Source organism: Pristis pectinata, chromosome 7, assembly GCF_009764475.1.
Source record: "Pristis pectinata isolate sPriPec2 chromosome 7, sPriPec2.1.pri, whole genome shotgun sequence".
Taxonomy (NCBI): domain Eukaryota; kingdom Metazoa; phylum Chordata; class Chondrichthyes; order Rhinopristiformes; family Pristidae; genus Pristis; species Pristis pectinata.
Genome location: NC_067411.1, coordinates 20,816,558 through 20,839,371, shown reverse-complemented (window position 1 = coordinate 20,839,371; position 22,814 = coordinate 20,816,558). Strand labels below are relative to the sequence as shown.

The following is a 22,814-nucleotide window of genomic DNA, read 5'->3' as shown; positions in this document are numbered from 1 at the left end:
AAGTTATGTATAATTTAAGTTTATGTAATTATGTCATGTTTGTAATGTACTGTGCTACTGCTGCAAAAAACTAATTTTCATGGCATTTATACCCTGGGTATGTATGCCCATGACAATAAACTTGAAACTTGACCAAAATACATTTCCATTGAAGAAAACTGAGTCTTTAGGATAATATCAATTGGATTAGGAGAGTATTCAAGCCCTTTGAGTCTGTCCCACTGTTCCCTTAGATAATGCCTGAACTCAGTTCCGTTTATCTGCTTTTCCTCCACATCCTTTAATAGATTGGGGAAACAATAAATCTATTTGTCAATTAAATCTTTAAAAATTTATATATCCTTAGATGCAAAAAATGCAAGTGATTTTTTTTGAATAAATTAATTAGCAATTATGTGACGTAACGCTTTACAGCACCAGCGACCTGGGTTCAAATCTGGCCACTGTCTGTAAGGAGTTTGTACATTCTCCCTGTGTCTGCGTGGATTTCCCCTGGGTGCTCTGGTTTCCTCCCACATTCCAAAGACGTACAGGTTAGGAAGTTGTGGACATACTATTTTGGCGCTGGAAGCATGGCGACACTTGTGGGCTGCCCCCAGAACACTACGCAAAAAGATGTATTTCACTGTGTGTCTTGATGCACATGTGACTAATAAAGATATCTAATCTAATCTTATTCAAAGAAATGCAACAAATAATTTGTAGGCAGTGACTGAATGGTTAAATGTGTTTATTTAAGTAATGCAGATAAAGCTGGCAAATATATAAAAAAAATCACAGTGCAATTTAAAAAGTTTGCAATGTTTGTTTAAACGATGTTGATAAACCCTGATATCCAAGAAAAAAAGGGTAGTTACTTTTTCTATTGATCATATGAAATTATAGATGCAAATATATGGATCAGTGAAGAGAGACAAAGAGAGTTACATTACAGATTAAGTATCTTTTATCAGAACTAGTCAGTTCTAATACAAACTGGAAATGCTGGTTATCTGAAGCTATTGAATTCATTGTTGTGATTTGTGGGCTGTAACCTGCCTAGTTAGAAGTTGAGATGCCATTGTGGCTCGCTTTGGGTTCTTTGGAACAATGTAAGAGGCCAAAGATAGAGTGGGAGTGGAATGAAGAATTAAAGTGACAGACAGCTGAACGCTCAGGATCACCCGTGTGGACTGCATGGAGGTGTTCTGCGAAGTGGTCACCTAAATTATATTTGGTTTCTCCAATGTAGAGGACACCACATTGTGAATACTGAATGCAGTACTCTGAATTGGAAGGATGGCAGGAAGGGATGAGGTTAAAAAAATGCAGGTCTTGCATCTTCAATAGTTGTATTTGAAATTGCTGAGAGTAGGGAAGTGTGTGTTGTTAGAGAGGGAAGAATAAAACAGTGAGCTGCAGAAATGGGAGAGGAGGGGAGCAGAGGGTATGTCTCTGGTGACATCGCATTGATGGTGGTGGAAATGACCATCACATTAGTCTGATCTTGGCAGTATCCTGTTTATGGTAGTACTCAGACTAGTAAACTTGCAATTGAGAAAATCAACTACACATATTTTAGGGCACAAAACAATGGGATGTCTCTGTGGTTCATGGAGATTGTTTCAAAATCTGTTAAGTACAATTGAAATAAAAATGGAGCACTTTTTATAACAGCTGTCGCTAGTATGACAGATGGGCAATCTACCTTGTTATATTTGCTTCTTCTACAATTATTATGGATTTGGGGGAATTTAATACTTCAAACGTAAGTTCAAAACAGAAATACTAGAACACTAATTATTAGCACACCCTTAATTACAAAGGATATTTTAACAGATATTTATGTAAAGTAAAATGTACCAATGTTTTAGCCAGAACACAACATAGTACAGATGCTTTTAACCCTTTTTAACAGGAACTCTCTCTGACAAGATCACCTCCACATGACATTAAATGGCATTATTATCATCAAATCCCCAGCCATCAACATTTTGGAGATTATCGTCAACTGGAAACTTAACTGGAACAGCCACTGAAATACTGTGTATCCTACAATGAATGATTCCCCCAACTCCGCAAAGCCATTTCCCCCATTTTGAAGGCACAAGTTCAGGATTGTAAATGAAAACTCTCCATTTGGCTAGATGGATGCAACTTCACTTACATTAAAGCAGCTTGACACAATGCAAGATGCTGAAGCTGACTTTATCACCACTGACCCATATTTCACCTTAATCAGTCACTTTCTCCACCACCTATGCACCTCAGCTACATTGTTTGCCATCCACAAAATGCACCGCAGCAACTTGCCAAGGTTCTTTTGAGAGCCTTTCTTGAAACAGCAATTTTTCAATCCAGGTGGCCATGGGGCATTTATGGGAATACCACTGGTCTGTCGGCTCCCTTCCACAACACATACATGGAACTATATCACCGTCCCTTCTTCACCACTGGTCAATGTCCTAGAATTTCCTACCAAACCGCACTGTGAGAGGACCTTCACTGTAGCAGTTCAACAGACATCTTACTCTCGGTTTCTTCGAGGCAATTAGACATGGGCAATAAATCCTGGCCTTGCCTCTTCCTACTTGCCAGAGAAAGAATAAATTAAAATCCCAGAAGTGACTCTTCTTTCTTGGTTTCAGAAGATTCAATCTTGCTGCTTTCATCATATAATGAAAGTTTGACAATTTCTCTTCTCCTCCACATCATTCTAAAAGTCATTCTAAAAGCCATTCTTATGAATCAGATTTGTATGCAATGTCACTGGTAGAAACTAATCATCTGATGGAGATTTCCATGTGTTGAGATGACCAAAGAATATTTTGGTGATTAGCCCCCTGAGTTAATCTCCAATGCATTTGTGCAGCAAAACAAATTTTTGTTCACTGCCACTTTGACAACTGTTTCAGCAGGTTTAATGTAACTGGAAATGAAATTTGATCACTGAAGTTGTAAAGCAAATTTGGAAAAGATTCCCATTTCTTCTGACTTCTGGTATGAACCTTCCCCCAAAACAGGCCATTTAAGTTTTTAACCCACGTTAGACCCATCATTACTTGTTTTATACATTTTTAAAATTACTGTACTCGATTGCTTGAGCCAAGTGCAACCTTAAACTTCTGGTAGAAGGCTGATATTCGGTCATTCTGAGCAGGCCAGTTAAGAATGCAGTGTGATTTAAACATTCCTCTTCGGAGGTAAAGCATCTGGTTCAATTTATAATCAGGGATGTCTTCCAAAAAGATCAAAACAATGGCATCTCTGCTTTGCTGAATCACTTGCTGCATCGCGTGATGGACCTTGAACCTGCAGTTAGTAAAGAGAATCAATTAGATAGAAAGAAACTACATAAAAGTGGTATTTATAAATCTTATTGTATAAGGCTATTTTTCCTATCTGAGCAAAATATGAACACAAATTGATTGATTTTCACATTCAAATTTATGATCAGGGAGCTAATGTTGGTAATTAACACATACTAGGCAATGGCACAACTAACCTTATAGTAAACACTCCCTTGACTCTGTTTCTGTAATGTGCCTTGGCACTAACAGATTTGGATTTATGATTTGTATTGCTCAGACCAACACTCCTATGACTTCACTGAGTGCTACTTCCCACTTTACCCATTAAAGGAGTAAAGGAGTTTTTGGGGTTGGAATGAAGCTCATAGTAAAGTGAGATTATCCAAGTGCATTTCACCCCCGAGTCAATAGTGTGAGAAAAATGTTATTCCATTTATATGGGCTTCATCTATACAAAGCAGTGAAGTGAGTATGCATTACACAGAACATAGAACAGTACAGCAGTGGACAGGCCACTTAGCCCAGGATCTTGATGCCAATTTATACTAAATGTCCTCTTTCTGTGTATCATCCATATCCCTCCATTCCCTTCATATTCATGTGTTAATCTAAAAGCCTCTTAAACTCCACCAAACCGCCTGCTTCCACTACTGCCCCTGGCAACCCATTCCAGACACCTCCCACTCTGCGTAAAATAAACCTGCTTTTCATGTCGCCTTTAAACACAGTGCTTTGTGCATTTCCTAGTATGATCTTATTTTAATAAGGATAAAGAAGCACAGGAGAAAGTCCAACAGACTTACTAGTATTGAATCAGACCCGATAGGTTATGTTCTTGACACTTAGCATATTGGGACTCTCCTCCAGAAAAGGGCAAGACTAATTGATTACCTGATAAATGTCTTCAACATTTTCAAAATGTTTGATAAGGTCAACCTAGAGAAAATCTTTGCGCTAGATCCCACAAATATAAGAGACGGAGTAATAAAATCAACAGGGAATTCCAGTGAAATTTCACTACCCACAGAGTGGTTAGAATGTGGAATACACGACTTGAGGAAGTAGTTGAAGAGGATAACATGGGGGAGAAGACATGATATTGAGGGTGTTAAATGAAGAAGCTTGTATAGACTATGGACCAGTTGGGCTGAATGGCCTGCTTCTGTGCTGTAAAGACTTCATAACATTCTGTAAATTTGTAATTGAAATGAGCATACCTTCTGCACCATGGATCCTTTAAAAGCTCCCCAGTCATGACAAAGATGATTTTCCTACTCCGGCTTATGTTGTCCACAATGGATTGCAGTTCAGAAATTCCAACTTCGGAATCCCTTTCTTCCAAGCAAAATCGGAATTCAAATTGCTCGCATTTCTCCAAAGGCATCAGGTTATCATTGACCCACTCAGTGTCATTTCTGGCATGGATAATGTAAGCATCATACACAAATTGGGTTTCTGAATGATCTATCTCCTTGAATCCAAACATTTGATTGACAGAAACATTCCAATAGAATTCTAGCCTCCAGCCTTGAAAGTGAACCATTAGCACAGTGAATACGAATATAAATATAACACTGCTGCTAATTATGAAAGCACTCTTAAATGGGACAACATCTTTGCAGGGAGATGTATCAAAGGATGCAACACTATTGTTGTGGTAACTCAGGGGAGTGTTGCAAATATATTCACTATTCAAACCAGGGATGCTGCTATTAGTCTTATTGAGCCAAGTAACAAACCAGGAAATACTTTCGCAAGTACAATCAAAAGGATTAAATCCCATGTAGAGAGCTATTAAATTTCTAAACACTTGGCTGAAAACATCTTTTGCAACAGAGGTAATAAGATTTTTCTGCAAATGTAGGAACTTGAGAGACTCTAAATCATCAAACACATGATCTGGAAGATAATTTATGTTGTTCAAACTTAAATCTAGCATATCTAGTTTAAGCAACCCCTGGAAAGCTTCCTCTGGAATCTCATCCAATCCACAGGATTGTAAATCAAGTATCTGAAGCTCCTTCAAACCACAAAGGTAAAGAACTGGACCACCAGGATTAGTACTCTTCCAGAGACGTGCCAAGTTGTTGTGTTGTAACTTTAAAACCTGAAGCTGCAGGAGCTCACTAAAAACATCTTTATCCAAATTAGCTAAATTATTGTTGCTAAGATCAAGGACTGTGAGATTCCGAAGAGGGTGGAATGGTGAAGGTTGAAAGTTCAGTGTCGAAATCTTTGACTTGCTAAGCATTAAGACTTTCATAGAAGGAACATGAACAAAGGACAATGATGTTAAAGTCAGTTTGAGGTTAAATGATAGGTATATCTCCTCTACTGCACTCAGCCCCAGGAATTCCTCTCCAGTGAGGGTCTGAGAAATAGAATTGAGACCTAGGTCCAGTTTCTTCAGCTTATTGAAGCTGGAAAAGGCACCAGCCTGCAGTCGTGAAATCTTTGTTTTTGTCAGGTTTAAATTAATGAGGGGAGAGTTGGCAAGCGACACAAAAGTTTCATTATCTATTGTCTTAAAATCTGTCAAACAGTTATACATGCTAAGATATTTCAAACTTGTTAAACCAGAGAAGGTATGGTCCTTTATACCTAGAGTATTGTCTTCTAAATTGAGATAGATTAAGTTTCTTAATCCTTGAAAGGAATAGTCATCAATGCTGGATTGTACTTCGTCTGAGATGTCCTGTCCTTTGAGGCTTTTCCTAAGGTTCAAACTCTTTAAGTTACCTAATCCGGTAAAAGTTTCATTGGTAATACGTCTGATGTTGTTGTCCTCAAGACAAAGGTTTTCCAAGTGAGGCAACCATTGAAACAAATTACCCTGTAGTGTGGTTAACTTGTTGTTGGACAGGTCAAGAGTTATCAACTTTGTTTTTGCTAATCCAGCGAAAGTATTCTGCTCTAATTTCAGGTATGTGTTCCTCAGAGAAAGTGTGGCAATGTCTGTTCCTGACAATTCTTCACACAGTTGCTTAGTGATATCCTGCTGCAGAGCAACGTTGTTTAAAACCAGACTGCGTAAACTTCCAATTGTGCTGAAACATTTATGTTCAAACTGATAAAGAGAAAAATAAGGTTGTTTAATTCTATCTGTTCTCAGTAATGACAACTCTGATATTTGCATTTACTTGCCACCTCCTCATATTAATAATCTCAGATATGGTTTTCCCTTTGTTGTACAAAGTTCTACATTTCTAAGATAAAATCTCAGCGTAAATATATGCTCTATGTGTAGATATATAATCCTATGAAGTGTCATTATACTGTAATATAAAATGCAAAACACTGAAAAGAAGTTGCTCCATCTCTTTGACACGCACACACACAGACATAGGCACTTAGTTACACGTAATGGCATACAATCCATGGGAAGTGAGCTTGGATGCTATTTCTGTTGAATTCCATCACGCAGCGCCTATTGACGGTATTAGGCACTTAAGAAGCAGCTTGTATTTAAAACAAATATGTGGCCTTCCTACCTGATTAGGTCTGAGGCTAGATCAGTGTCTTGAACTGCTTACAAGCTGGTCCTCTTTTAGTTATGAACTAAGTCCATGCTGCAGATCTCCCTTGGGCCTCCCCAACACCATATTCCAGCCCAATCATGATCCCAAAGTTCCCACCATCAGATGCCCATCACAACCCCAACCCACCTCTCAAATGATTGTTACCCCAACTCCCATCCCCACTCCCAACATCCAATTTGTGATCCATCACTAATCTCCTGACCCCACCACCAAAGTTGGAACCACCCCACCTCTCTTTCTCTCTCCACCACTATTTCCCACAACCCTAATGTGAAAGAGAACAGGAAAACACACAAGTCTAGGCCTGACATGTACAGCTGGCTTCTCAAGCTTTTCCTGGTGCTGGAGGGTTGGGTTTCTACAACACTGGAACGCAAGAAACAGAAGCAGGAGCTGACTATCCAGCTCCTCATGCTTGCTCCGCCATCAACAAGATCATGGCTGATCCATCACCTCAGCCCACTTTCCTGTACTAACCTCATATCCCTTGAATCACTCACTATTAAAAAAAAATCCATTAATCTCTGTCTTGAAATACTCAGTGACCGGCTCTCCACAGTTCCCTTGGGTTGAGAATTTCAAAGGTTCACTATCACTTGAGGGGAGACATTTCCTCACATCTCAGTCCTGTAATGACCCTTGTATTGAGACTGTGATCCATGGTTCTAGACTCTCCAGCCAGAGATGACATCATCTCTGGATCTATCCTGTCAAGCCTTGAAGAATTTTGCATGTTTCAATGCGATCTCTTTCACTGTTCTAGACTCAACAGAGTATAGGCCCAGCCCACTTAACCTCTCCTCACAGGGCAAATAACCTATGCCAGCAAATTATATGATGAATCTTTATTGCATTCGCTCTGTCACAAATATATTGCTCCTCAGCTGGGAGGCCAGAAGTGTGCATAATATTCCAGATGTAATGTCTTAAGAACATATATAACTGGAGTCCTCTTGTACTCAATTTCTCACAGCAAAGGCCCAATACAGCTTGCCTTCTTAGATCACAATGTTTTCTCCCTTCTTAACACGTTTCTGAATCTAAAACACTATATTTTCCTTGCACCATAGCTGACACATCTTATTAAATTTATAAGGTGGATAATGTGGCAATAAATCAATTGCAAGCACAAAATACTCTACCTGAGTTAGCTTGTTGAAGGACAGGTCCAACTGGTATAATGTGGTATTGCTAAGGATGGTAAAATCGTTTGGTTTCAACTGCACAATTTTATTTGCAGACAGCACCAGTCTTTGCAGCTTTGGTAATTGCTGGTGAACTCCTAGACTGGCAGAAACCAGTCCATTGTGAGACAAATCCAGGATTCTCAATTCCTGACAGAGAAACAAAGTTTGGTTAGAAGAACATAAATTTCACTACATTATATTTCAAGCTCTTTTGTACACCAATTACATTCACTTAATAGCCTGGACAAGGATCCTTCTGAGCTTTGCCTGTAGGGAACTGGGCCAGATCCCTCCAAACTTCAGGAAGACAACACAGTGAGCTGAGTTGCTGGCCCTTCTACATTGCTCCAGGGTCCTTAGCTCTTCCCCCGTGGATGGAATCTGGGCTGCATTTGGTGCAGGTCGTCAGAAATTATACCAATGAGCTGGGATAGAGCATCACAAACCTCCACCTCATGTGCTGCTCAGCAACCTCTCAGCCTCAGGGATATTTAGATATACATAGAACCTCCTGTGGACTGATGGTACAGGCTCCATATTTGTCTTCCCTTTTCCCAAACTTTGGAATTGGCCTAATGTTTGTTTTACTTTTGTTCCAAGGGAGCTTGCTATTTTACCAGAGTCCATTGCTTCGGTTTTTGAGCTGATTTGCCTCTCCTTTGTGTTTGTTCTAGAAATGCTATTTACATTCCAGAATGTCCTTATCTTTAATATTTTTCTCTTTTCTTCTCGCGGAACAGCACTCTTCCTTCAGAAGACTGTGCCCTCAAGCCCCTCTCCAGAGACCTGAAGAGGAATACATAAATTGACACTCCAGTAGGTAGTAAGGAAGTGCTGCTCTGTCAGAGATTCTTTCAGATATGATATTAAACTGAAGCCTACCTAGTCTCTCAGACTAACACAAAAGCTCCACTAGAACTATTTTGAGAAAAAAAACATAGGAGAAGTTAGGTATGTTAAACTGTCCTATATTAATCTGTCACATAACGTTGGGTGTTATATATTGTTAGTTGTGAGAGTGTACTCATGCAACTTAACAGTTGCATTTCCTACATTACAGCAGTGGTTACTAGTAGGAACTTGCCAGAAAGCTGTGGCAATAACCATGGGGGATTTCAATTTACATGCAGACAGGAAAAATCAGATGGGCAAAGGTAGCCTAGATGCAGAGTTCACAGAGTGTTTTTGGGATCATTTCTCAGAACAGCACATTCTCGAGCCAACCAAAGAGCAGGCTATGTTAGACCTGGTACTCTGCAATGGGAAGGAATTGATCGATGACCTCATCATGAAGGCACCCATGAGGTAGCAGCAATTATAATGATTGAATTTTACATTACTCCACCAGGCCAAAGACTATTATTTAAAACGTAAATAATTATAATTAAGAAGGCAGAGTAAGCTTAAAAATGATCTGGCAAATTAGGTTAAGGGATCAGTCAACTGTGTTGCAGTGGCAGACATTTAAGGTGTTCTTTAAGAATACACAGAATAGATAAATTTCTAGGAGAAAGAAAAATTTCAGTTGGAGGATGCAGTATCAATGGTTAACTACAAAAGTTAAAGATCAGATCAAACTTAAAGACAAAGCATATAATTGTGCAAAAATGGGTGACAATTCAGAAGATAGAACAAAATATATTAAAAAAAATTAACATGGAAAGAAAGATCAGAGTATGGGATAAAGTTAGTCAGAAATGTAAAAACAGATAGTAAGAGCTTCTACAGATATTTAAAAAAACTGAGTTAATAAACTGACCACTAGTCTAACAGAAAGTGAGTCTGGGGAATTAATAATGTTAAAAAAATGGTAGTTGAATTAAACATGTACTTTGCATCCGTCTTCACTACCGAGGATACAAGTAACAATCCAGAACTGACTCTAAATCAGGAATTAGAAGGGAGGAATTTAGGAACATGATAATCACAGGGAAGTGGTACGGAGAAGACTGTTGGAGCTGGGAGTTGACAAGACTCCAGGTCTGATGGACTTCATCTCAGAGTCGTAGAAGAAGTTGCTGGTGTCAAAATTGACGGGCTGTTTTTAATTTTCCAAAACCCCTGGATTCAGGGAAGATTCCTCTAGATTGGAAAACAGCAAATGTAATTCCTTTATTCAAAAATAGAGGGAGACAGAAAACAGGAAACTCCAGGCCAGTTGGCTGAACATCTGTCCTACAGAAAATGTAGAAGCTTTTGTTATAGATGGCAGGGTACTTAGAAAACTTTTAAGGTCATCAAGCAAAGTCAACAAGGTTTTGTGAAAGGGAAATTGTGTTTGACCAATTAGGTTACGTGAGTGGACAAAGACCTGGGAAATGGAGTATAATTTGGGAAAATGTGAAACTGTCTATTTCAGTCAGAAAAATAATGAAGTACATTATTTAAATGGTAAGAGACTGCAGACCTCTTCAAAGCTGAGAGGTCTGGGTATTCTAGTGTATGATCCTCAATGACTAGAAAATAGGTACAGCAAGCAATTAGGAAACCCAACAGAATGTTGTCACTTAAAAAATATGAGAAGTTAGGCTTCATTTATATAAGGCATTACTGAGACTAGATCTGGAGTACTGTGTGGGGAATGGGTCTCCTTAATTAGGGACGGATGTTAATGCATTCAGAGAAGGTTTATTAGACTAATAGCTGGAATGGGCAGGTTATCTCATGAGGAAAGCTTGGACAGGCCAGGCTTGTATCAGCTGGAGTTTAGAAGAGAGGGACTTGATTGAAACTTCCAAGATCCCAGTAGGTGTTGACAGAGTGGATGTGGAGGGGATGTTTCCTCTCTTGGGACAATCTAGAACTAGAGGTCACTGTTTAAAAAGAATGGGCTGTCCATTTAAGACAGATGAGGCAGAAGTTTTTCTCTTAGACAGTTGAGTCTTTGGAACTTCCTTCCTCAGTGGTGGTGTACGTAGAGTCTTTCAATATTCTTGAGGCAGAGATTGATTGATTCTTGTTAAGCAAGAGAGTGAAAGTTTACCAGAGATAGACAGGAGTGTGGAATTGAGATTACAATCAAATCAGCCATGATATTTATAAATGAAGAAGCAGGCTCGAGATACCAAGTGCTCTCAATTTGCATGTTCTTATTTGCACATGTGACTCTACCTTCAGTACTGTAAATGCTTTGAGAAGTCTTGATAGGTATGTGAAAGATATGATATAAATGCAGGTCTTTCTTTGCTAAGGTTATCGATCAATCCACTGATACTTTCATGCATGTTCATTTCCTCCACCACTCCTTTATTATTGTCCTTGCTTTTTTATTTACAACTCTGGCAGTGACATTAACTGGTTTGCTTTCTTTACTGATCCATAAAATATCTTCCATGGTTTTAGTTCAGATTTCCAGTCTTTCTAGTTTAATTCTCCAATTCTTAATTCATTCTATTATTGATAGATGGTGTTAATATTATTTAAATATAACTGGATTTGTTTTGAATAGGAAACAAATCACATACAGTGAAACCCTGACAACCTGGCACACTCAGGAATTTGGTGGTGCCAAATTGGCACATTTTCCAGACTACTACATATTATTTTATTACCCCAACAACATTTTAATTCACTTTTTTTTAAGATGCTACACCTATTGTAATGATTTTCCCATGGAACTAAAGGGACCCGAAGTCAGTTGAAAGGGAACATTGGAAACAGAGCCTTGGTGCAATGAATGGGAGCATGGGAACCCAGACTCCAGCAAGTTGGGAAGGAGGGCAGGGACCAGGGTCTCAACAAGTCAGATGGGAATGGAGGAACCGGGGTCCCGATGAGTCAGACGGGAGCATGGGAAGCTGGGCCCCGGTGAGTTGGAAGGGAACCTGGTGAGCCAGGTTTCCAACCATCAGCATTTCTGAATGGTCAGATAATGGATTACATCTCCATCTGGTGGCAGCAGCCAGCAACTGCAATAACCTCTCTGCAACTCCCGACTGCAGCCACAAGATGGAACAACTTAAAACAGCATTGGAAAGATGCTCTGACAAACAAAAAAAGGCTGAAATTTCACTTCGCCCATGGTTTCAAAGAAAACCACCATTATTCAGTTTTTTGGACTGCAAACAAAAGTATGGTGTGAAGTACCACTGCACTTTGGGGTTGGTAGGTTAATTGGCTGCTGTAAATTGCACCTAGTGTATAGGTGAGTGGGGGAGAGGGGAGTTGATGGAGATTCAGTTAGAATGAGTTATAGGGAAAATGAGTGGGGGTATAGGATTGTTCTGTGAGCTGGAATGGATTGATGGGCCTAAATGGCCTCCTCCTATATTGTAAGACAATGTGGAAAAATATAACAGCTTAAGTATGGCCTCTTACCTGAAGGCTTCCAAAAACATCGTCTGCGATCTGCTTGACTCTATTGAACTGTAAATACAATTCGGTCAGGTTTCTGCAGTACGAGAAGTAATGTACAGAAAGTGCAGATAACTGATTGTGCTCCAGCGCTAACACATTCAGGAATGGCAGAACTTTGCAGAGGTTGCCATCGATTTTTGGAATGACATTGTATCCAGCATGCAAAATCTGAAGCTGATTGTACCTGGATAGTGCAGAGCTTGGCAAATGCTTCAGCTGGTTATGGGAGAGATTGAGTTCTGTGATATTGACGGGTAGATCTGGAGGGATCTCAAAGAGCTTCATGTGACTGCAATCAGCAACCAGATCCTTTATCTTACATTGTTTTTCAGAGAATGTGGTACCAAAATGTGATAAAGTGACCCCTAACCACAAGGCAAAGGCCTGGAAATCCATTTTCACCTGCAGGACTGGATATCTTCAGCCTACAAAATTGAAATGGACAATTAGTATTCTGTATCTATTCAGATTCAGCGGATGGCTAATAATCTTTATTTGTCTACCTGCACTGCAGCTTCTCTGTAACACTATATTCTGCATTTTTTTTTCCTTTTGTGGTATCTCGATGTACTTATGTGTGGAATGATCTGTCTAGATGGCACACAAACAAAAGCTTTTCACTGTATTTCGGTACATGTGTCAATAATAAACCAATTACCAATTTCAATGTTGCACCACAACGTTTTCTGAAAGAAAACATCTTCAGCCAATGTATGACCTCAGAAATAACACAACCTGGCAGCACGATAGTGTAGCTGGTAGAGCTGCTGCCTCACAGCTCCAGCAACCCAGGTCTGATCTTGACCTTAGGGTCTGTGTGGATTTTGATGGTTCTCCCTGTCATGACATGGGTTTCTTCTGGATGCTCCAGTTTCCCCCCACATAGATGGACGGATTGGTAGGTTAAGGGGCCTCTGTAAAGTACCCTGTGTGTAGGTGAGTGCAGAGTCTGGCACAGGTTGATGAAAATGCAGGGAGAATAAAATAAGTGATTAGTGTTGGTCTGGGGTAAATGGGTGTTTGATGGTGGGCATGTACTCAGTGGGCCAAAGGGCCTGTTGCCATGCTGTATGACTGTACGAAAACTCACATTTATAACACTGGATTTCAAACGAGAAAATGTATTGCCTCTTTTTGCCCAATTAAAAAGTCACTAACAGTAATACAACCAGGACAGAAGCAATGGTGTGAGCATTTTGGATATTAAATAAACAGATAAGTGATATTGGTAAATTGGTTTATTATTGTCACATGTACAGTGAAAAACGTGTCTTGCATACTGTTTATACAGATCAATTCATTACAACAGTGCATTGAGGTAGTACAAGGTAAAACAATAACAGAATGCAGAGAAAGTGTAGGTAGACAATAAGGCACAATGTCATAATGAGGTAGATTGTGAGGTCAAGAGACCATCTTATCGTACTAGGGAACCATTCAATCGTCTTATAACAGCAGGATAGAAGCTGTCCTTGAGACTGGTGGTACGTGCTTTCAGGCTTTTGTATCTTCTGCCCGATGGGACGGTGGGGGGGGAAAGAAGAGAGAATATCGTGGGTGGGTGGGGTCTTTGATTATCCTGGCTGCTTTACCAAGGCAGCAAGACGTATAGACAGAGTCCGTGGAGGGGAGGCTGGTTTCTGTGATGTGCTGAGCTGTGTCCACAACTCTGCAGTTTCTTGCAGTCACGGGCAGAGCAGTAGCCATACCAAGCCGTGATGCATCCGGATAGGATGCTTCCTATGGTGCATTGATAAAAATTGGTGGGGGTCAAGGGGGACATACCAAATTTCTTTAGCCTTCTGAGGAAGTAGAGGCGCTGGTGAGCTTTCTTGGCTGTGGTGTCAACATGGTTGGACCAGGACAGGCTATTAGTGATATTCACTCCTAGGAACTTGAAGCTCTCAACCCTCTCAACCTCAGCACCGTTGATGTAAACAGGAGCATATTCACCGACCCCTTCCTGAAGTCAATGACCAGCTCTTTTGTTTTGCTGACATTGAGGGAAAGGTTGTTGTCATGACACCATGTCATTGGGCTCTCTATTTCCTTTCTGTACTCTGACTCATCGTTATTTGAGATTTGGCCCACTACGGCAGTATCATCTGCAAACTTGTAGATGAAGTTAGAACAAGATCTGGCCATGCAGTCACGAGTGTATAGGGAGTAGAGTACGGGGCCGAGGACGCAGCCTTGTGGGGCACCAGTGTTGAGGATAATCGTGGTGGAGGTGTTGTGCCTATCCTCACTGATTGCAGTCTGTTGGTCAGGAAGTCAAGGATCCAGTTGCAAAGGGAGGTGTTGAGTCCCAGGTTTCGGAGTTTGGTGATATGCTTGCTTTGAATTATTGTTTTGAAGTCAGAGTTGTAGTGAATAAACAATAGTCTTTACTGTCCAGATGCTCCAGAGATGAGTGTAGGGCCAAGGAAATGGTGTCTACCATAAGACCAGTTTCGGCAGTAGAATTGCAGTGGGTCGAGGATTTGTATCTGCACTGGGAAGACTGGAGCTCTGATGCAGGCTTGGTTGCTGGTCCTGCCAAATGACTAAAGCCCGGTTGCAGTCTCGTGCCACTTGCTGCAGAGCAAATCAGCAGCAAATCAGCAGCAGCAGCAAATCAGCAGCAAATCAGCAGCAGCAGCAAATCAGCAGCAAATCAGCAGCAGCAGCAAATCAGCAGCAAATCAGCAGCAGCAGCAAATCAGCAGCAAATCAGAGCAAATCAGCAGCAGCTGCAGCAAATCAGAGCAAATCAGCAGCAGCTGTGCCCGCTGTCAGCAGTGACAAGACTTAAAAAGATTAGCAACAGTTTATCATAATGGATTAGCAAAACAAGACAGCAAGCACTATGCTGGGCACAGCAGAGCAAGATTAAAATAGGAATCACCCAAGCTAATTTCAGTTTTTGAGGATGTGAGACCAGCAGCTATGTGCGGCAGGAAGCAATCCGTGGACCCATCGTTCTCTTGCTCCCCCAGACTTGTGCCAACCCTCACCCTCCTCACCAGTGCCAGCCCCTAACAAATCTGGGGCAGTTCATCGTGGAATTAGTGGAGCCAGTCCACTTGTTTAAATCTATACTATGGCACAAGATTCACCTGAATTTAGCTTTATGTTAACCACAAAAATATGAGCAACTCTTTCCATTTTCCTTTTTTTTGATAAACAGATACATACAAATCAAACGTTTAAATGTAGTGTAGATGCTGAGACACTAAACATAACTTTGTGGACAAGACTCAGCACTTCCAAGTCCTATTTCTGGAATGGGTCCTCAACAGACATCAGGTCCCTCATTTCATATTCAAGAAGACCCTAGATATTTTGAGACATCTGCATGAAACCCCAGGGCTGTATCATCTCACTTCAACTGATACTGAACTTCATCCTCTATCTCTCTGCCTTTTCCCCATTTTATTACTATCTACCTCCAGCTTCCTTTCATTCTCATATCATTTGCTGTGCCTCACAATTTAATATCTTCTGCAAAGTTGTCTCCTGGTCTTTCGAATCATGTGCTGACATAACTTCAGAAGTTGAGGTACAATGGATTGAAGCAGCAGCAGAACACAGTTGCAACCACTCCAACACTCTGAACTTGATGCATTTCCAACTACTTCTAAACTGACCTTAATTTCCACTCCTGGCCTCCTTCCTTTTCACCATTTTTAAATCCAGTTTCTTTTCTTTCCCTCAATTCTTCATCTAACAGTCTTATCCAATAATCCTCTGTGTGCATACGAGAGAATGGGTCTAACTCCAAACATCCATAAGACAACATCAATCCCTGCCGATAAGGATCCATGATGAGGACCCTGGAAAATGTGGATCCCTTCCCATATCCTAGCAGCCACTTCTCAATAAAGGCAGATGACAATATCTACCACCTCCTCTAATGCACCAGCACAGCCTTTGGCTGTTTGAGGAAAACAGTGCTTGAAGATCAAGACCTCAGACTCAGAAGCAGGCTCATGATCTAACAGGCAGCAGTGATCCACACCTGCCTTTATGAGATATGGATGACCTGCAGGCTGACACCTCTGAGTACTGGTGTGGTACCACCAATGGTACCTTGCAAAATCCTCCAAATAATTGAACCAACTCAGGATCCATTCCCTTGCCAACATTCCCAGTACTGAGGCTCTGATCATGCTTGGCCAGCTCCTGTGGTTGGGCCACACTGTGTACAAGCCTTACACCAGACTCCAAACAGGTAATGTACTCTGGGTTCTGTCTTGGTAAGTGATTTCCATGAAGACAGAGAAAACACGATGGATATTCTCAAGGCCTCCTTGAAAAATGATGGAATATCCTATGGGCCAAGTGCTGGAAGATGAGATTAATATGGATGGCAGCCCATTGGTCAGTGTGGATATGATGGGCTGAATGGCCTGTTTCCATGCTGTATGACTTGACAACTCTATGACCTTCACTGACCCATGACAACCTTTGGGCTGTACCCACTGAAAGCGAACAAGGAGCATCCAGGAAGGAACTGAGTACCTTGAGTTTCTTCAATGGGAGAAAGTGGAGGTTATTCAAAAATGGCCTCCACCTCCTCCCAAAACTACTCAGGGACTTCCTTCCCCACCTGTGGCAGAGATTGAGACCATTTCTGCCACCTCAGAATCCACAGAACTGTAGTGGAAGAGGGTCACCCTTGATCCTGAAACCTGGCTGAGGCTGAATAAAATAGACAGAAATAAATATGCTCTCACCTAGATATCCTGCCTCGCAATTGGAAAACATGGACATTTGGAATTAATGTAGGATTAGTAATAATAGGTGTTCGATGTTCAGCTTGGATTTGGTGGGCCAGAGGGAAGGTTATCGAGATGCATGACTCCAAGTGGAAATATAATTGTTTGGACAAGCGATATTCAGATCAGCGATTACACACAAATGTACAGGACATACTCACATGACTAGCGACAGTCAAAAACAGAAAACATTCAGAAGAACACAAGAAAATTGGAACACGAGTAGATCTGCCCCACTATTCATCCAGTCGTAGTCATACAGCATGGAAACAGGTCCTTCACCCCAACTTGTCCATGCTGAACAAGTTGCCTACCTGATTCCATTTGCATGCGTTTGGCCCATATCCCTCTAACCTTTCCTATCCATGTACCTCTCTAAATATCTTTTAAGCATTATAATTGCACCTGCCTCTACCACTTCCTCTGGCAGCTTGTTCCATATATCCACCACCCTCAGGTCCCCTTTAAATCTTGCCTCTCTCACCTACGCTATGTTCTCTAGTTTTAGACTCCCCTACACTGGGGGGGAAAAAAACTGTGACCATTCACCTTATCTATGCCCCTCATGATTTTATAAAGCTCTATAAACTCATCTCTTAGGTTCCGATGCTCCAGGGAAAAAAAATTCCCCAGCCTATCCAGTCTCTTCTTATAACTCAAGGTCCCCAGTCCCAGTAATCTTTTCTGCACCCTTTCCAGCTTATCTTCCTATAGCTAGGCTACCGGATCTACACACAATACTCTGTGCAGTCTCACCTTCGTCTTGTACAGCTGGGAAATGATGTCCCAACTCTTGCAGTCTGTGCCCTGACCAATGAAGGCAAGCATGCCAAATGCTTTCTTCACCACCCTGTCTACCTGTGCGGCCACTTTCAAGGAACTATGTATTTGTACCCCTAGATCTCTGTTCTACGACAGAGCCTCTTGGTTACCTCTTCAAAAAACCCAATCAAATTCGTGAGGCATGATTTCCAATGCTCAAAGCCATACTGATTATCCCTCATCTGTCCTTACCTTTCCAAATGCAGGTAGATCCTATCTCTTAGAATCCCCTCCAGTAACTTTCCCATCACTGATGTTAGACTCACTTGCTTGTAGCCTGTAGTTCCCTGGCTTCTTAAATAAAGGCAACAACATTAGCCACCCTCTAGTATTCTGGTACCTCACCCATGGCTAACAATGGTTCAAATATCTCTGCCAGGGCCCCAGCAATTTCTTCCCTTGCTTCCTATAATGTCCTAGCACACACTTGGTCAGGCCCTGGGAATTTATTCACCATTGTGCACTTGAAGACGACCAGCATTTCCTCTTTTGTAATGTGGATATGTTTCAAGACATCATGTTCTCTTCCCCAAGTTCCAGAGATTACACGAGCTTCTCCACGGTTAATACAGATGAGAAATATTCATTTAAGACCTTGCCCATCTCCTGTGGCTCCATATAGACAACCACATTGATCCTTAAGGAGTGCTATTCTCTCTCTAGTTACCCTTTTGATCTTAATATACTTAGCGAATCTCTTAAGATTCACCTTTATCTACCAAAGGTATCTCATCTCCTCTTTTTGCCCTCCTGATTTCCCTCTTAAGTATACTCCCTTACACTCCTGAAGGGATTCACTTGATCCCAGCTGCCTACCCTGATAATGTGCCTCCTGCTTTTTCCTGACCAGAGCCACATCATCCCTTGTCAGCCAGAGTTCTCTAATCCTGCCAGCCTTGCCCTTCACTCTAACAGGAACTTACTGGTCCTGAACTCTCCTTATCTCACTTTTAAAAGCTTCCCACTTGCCAAATGTCCCTTTGCCGGAAACAGCCTCTCCCAATCAATCCTTGCAAGTTCCTGTCTGATGCCATCAATATTAGCCTTGCCCCAGTTTAGGACTTTAACTTGTGGACCAGTTCTATCTTTTTCCCTCATCAAAAATGCACCCCCCTCCTTCCCTCTTACCTCCACTTCTATCATGCCTGTAGCATCTGTACACTGGAACTTGGAGCTTCCGGTCCTACCAATCCCTCAACCATGTTTCTGTAATAGCTAAGAAATTACCGTCCCATGTACCCATCGATGCCCTGTGGTCATCTGTCTTACCTGTCAGGCTTCTTGCATTAAAATAAATGCAGCCTAGTATGTCAAACCTTCCTCGTTCTCTATCCTGTCCCTGCCTGTCCTGCCTACTTGCCTGTTTTAACTGCTACATTTGCCTCAACTTTCTCACCTGCCACACCACTACTTTGGGAAACAACCCCCCACCCCCTGCCTAAACCTTCACAAGTAACTCTAGCAAATCTCCCCACTAGGATATTCAATATGATCATGACTGAGCTCTGCTGGCCTCAACTTCTCTTTTCTACCAATTCCCCATAGCCATTAATTTCCCAATCTTTCAAATACTTATTTATCTCCACCCTGAATATATCCTCCACCACCCTCTAGGGCAGAGAATTCCAGAGATTCGCTACCCTCTGAGAGAAGGAATTTCTACGCATCTCAGTTTTAAATGACCGGCCCCTTATTTTGTAGCTATGTCCCCTTGTTCGCGATACTTGCATTAGTTAAAACATCACAACCAATCTACTGTGGCGAGCCCCCTTAGCATCTGATATGTTTGAATAAGGTCACCCTTATTCTTCTCAAGTCCGAAGAATACAGACCCTCACTTGATGGGACATCACGGGAATTAGCCCGGTGAATCTCCTTAGGACTGCTTCCAATGCTACTATATCCTATTTTTTAGGTAAGGGGACTAGACTGTGCACAGTATTCCAGGTAAGGCCTCGACAACACCCTATACAACTGTGACGAAACCTCCCTATTCTTAATCTCCAAACCCTTTGTAATAAAGGTCAAAGTGCAATTTTCCTTCTTAATTGGACCTGCCTGCAAACCTTTTGCAATTCATGACCTAGAATCCCGAGATCCCTCTGTAGTACACCCATTTTCTGTCTCTCTCCATATAGATAATAATCCTCCTTCCGACTCCTTTCACTGAAGTACATGACCTCACATCTCCCATCAACTACAGACGCTGCAGATCCACAAGAAATAAAGCAGTACAGATGCTGGAAAACTGAAGCTAAACCAGACAGAAAAAAAAGCTGGAAGCACTCATCAGGTTAGGCGACATCTGGGGAGAGACAGGAGACAAAATCTTTTGTATTTCATTTAGAGGCAGTTATATAAGCTTAACATCGAGGTTCGTGCCACAATGCAAAATGAGTCTTCTGAGTTCTACTAATTAACCTAAAGAAATGAATGAATCATTAATTAATAACCTTGTAACTTTCTCTGCTAATTGCAGTTCCAATCCCCGGCGGTCGAAAGTATCAGCCTGGTTGTTTTGGAAGTCGTGCAACAGTTGGCCAGACCCGTTGCTATTGTGGTCCCGGGGCGCCGGAGTCGTTCAGCTTTCAGCCCGCCTCATCGCATAGTGCGGGATGCCCGGAAAAGGAGCAGCTGAGATGAGAGAGACATTTACTTCCAGGACACTTGGGAGTTGGGTCACGTCGACCCAGTCTAACACCTTTGGGTGTCAAGTAGGCGGGTTCCCTCCTGGAACTTCCACTTCCGAGCAGGCTGGCTCTTGGGAACTTTTCACCCTCTGCCTTGTTGGAGGAGCAGCTCCTGCTGTGCAACGTCTAATGCAGTGAGGGAAAATAGGGGGCGCCGTCAGCCAGAGTCCTCGGCCGGAATAGTAATAATAAACGGCACAAGTTCCTTGGCACTGGCAATTTTATTGGGAAGAGGTCTCCTGGAGAGCTGAAGATATCTACAAGTGTGCCTTGTATGTTTATATGTATGTGTGTGTATGTATGTATGTGTGTGTGTATATATATATATATATATACACACACACACACACACATGTTTGAGTGGATGTGAAACCTTTCTCGGTGCCTTCACAAACAAGTGGTTTATCATGATGTAAAATTCCTCTTGCTAAAACAAGAGAGGTTGAAAGTTCCCGTGAAAGTTATCAACCTGAAACGTTAACTGTTGCTCTTCTCACAGATGTGACTTGACCTGCTGAGTATGTCCAGCATTTTCTGGTTCTGTTTTATATTTCCAGCATACGCATTTTTTAAATTAATTTTTCACTTGCAGGTTAAAAGATGTGACCAAATGTTGGAAATTATGAAGGATTTTGGTGTTGCAGAGGAGAATGGAGTTAGCCATGATTAAACATTTACATCAACTCCTCTTTCCTGCCCTTCACTCCTTTATTCCATCGCCATGAGAACTGTTTGCTTTAATTACTCAGCAGGCTGAGGCGAACACCAGGGGATACAAGAGACTGCAGATGTTCAGCTGAAGGACCTCAACCCGAAACGTCAACTGACAATTTCCCTTTGCAGGTGCTGCCTGATCCGCTCAGTTCCTCCAGAATTTTGTTTTCTTTTTGCGATATTCCTACAATGGGCATTCTTTTTTCATGCTGATAGTTGTTTAAAAACTGGAGTTTTCTACCAGAGAGAATGTTGGCACAGAATCTGTGATTTTTTAAAAAAAGGGAAGTGGATAAATATTTGGAGAAGGAAGACTCAAGAGTTTTAGGAAATGGGACTTGGATGGCTCAAACGGATGAACGATTGGCTACCTCTGCTGTAAATTCAGTGGTTCTTTGAGCATGTGATGTTTGCCACCTCCACATCACTCCAACATCCCCAAGGATTTTTGTTTAAACCTTTTGATGAAGAAGTTTTACTATTATGAGAGAAAGCTGTACTATGTCCTAGGTCAATGTAGTTAATGATGTAAATGTGATTTCAGATTCGGGGGCTTGCATTATGAAAATATAATGGGACTGGCAGAAAAACCAAAGAATTTATTTATATCCTTTCAAAACCACAGAATGTTCTGAAGTTCTTTACACTTCAAAATGAACATTGAGTGTGATCAATATTGTAAGATATCTTTATTAGTCACATGTACATCGAAACCCACAGTGAAATGTATCTTTGCGTAGAGTGTTCTGGGGGCAGCCTGCAAGTGTTGCCACGCTTCTGGCGCCAACGTAGCATGCCCACAACTTCCTAACCCATACGTCTTTGGAATGTGGGAGGAAACCAGAGCATCCAGAGGAAACCCATGCAGACATGGGGAGAAGTACAAACTCCTTACAGACAGCAGCTGGATTTGAATCCGGGTTGCTGGCACTGTAATAACGTTATGCTAACTGCTACGCTACTGTGCCTGCTGGAAAATGAATCGGCTAAGTTATGCACAGCAAGGTCCCAGAGACAATGGTGTGATCATATCTGATAATACATTGTGGTGAAGTCCCTTGAGGGAGGAGGGTCACTCAGTACATAGCTTCACAAATTTTTCCTAGCTATACATTTATCCACTTCCTTCTCGAAGGCCACAATGGAACTTGCCTCCACCACATCAACAGGCAATGCATTCCAAATTCCAACCACACATTGCACAATAAAATGCTTTGTTTCTTCATGTTACTCGTAATTTTACTCCCCTTCATTTTATTACCTGTGACCTCTAGTTCTTGATTTCCCCAACCATAGTGAAAAGCTTCCCGTTATACACTCTGTCCAGCCATTCATGATTTCATATACTTCCCTTGGTCTTGTGTATATATAAAAAAGAAACAGTGCCAGCCTCTTTAATCTATTCTTGTCTCAGAAATCATTCTTGTAAACCTTTTCAGCACCCTCTTGAATGATC

General features: G+C 41.4%; 1 protein-coding gene across 1 annotated transcript; it reads right to left on the bottom strand.

Annotated features, from left to right (window-relative positions):
* Window positions 1-714: 714 nt before the first annotated feature.
* On the bottom strand, window positions 715-20,545 carry tlr3 (toll-like receptor 3). The gene is made up of 5 exons (XM_052020093.1): window positions 20,408-20,545; window positions 12,334-12,797; window positions 7,972-8,163; window positions 4,508-6,357; window positions 715-3,291 (listed from the first exon to the last, which is right to left on the bottom strand). Exons 2-5 carry the CDS (start codon window positions 12,766-12,768, stop codon window positions 3,063-3,065), a joined length of 2,706 nt encoding a protein of 901 aa, XP_051876053.1. The 5' UTR covers window positions 12,769-12,797; window positions 20,408-20,545; the 3' UTR covers window positions 715-3,062.
* Window positions 20,546-22,814: the final 2,269 nt, after the last annotated feature.

Bases quoted from the DNA above. Each gene is read 5' to 3' on its own strand.
- tlr3 (XM_052020093.1), bottom strand. From the start codon at position 12,768: ATGGATTTCCAGGCCTTTGCCTTGTGGTTAGGGGTCACTTTATCACAT. The intron at 8,164-12,333 runs GTAAGAGGCCAT...TTTCTCTGTCAG, and splicing joins ATGTTTTTGGAAGCCTTCAG to GAATTGAGAATCCTGGATTT. The intron at 6,358-7,971 runs GTAGAGTATTTT...TCTCTTTATCAG, and splicing joins CCTTCAACAAGCTAACTCAG to TTTGAACATAAATGTTTCAG.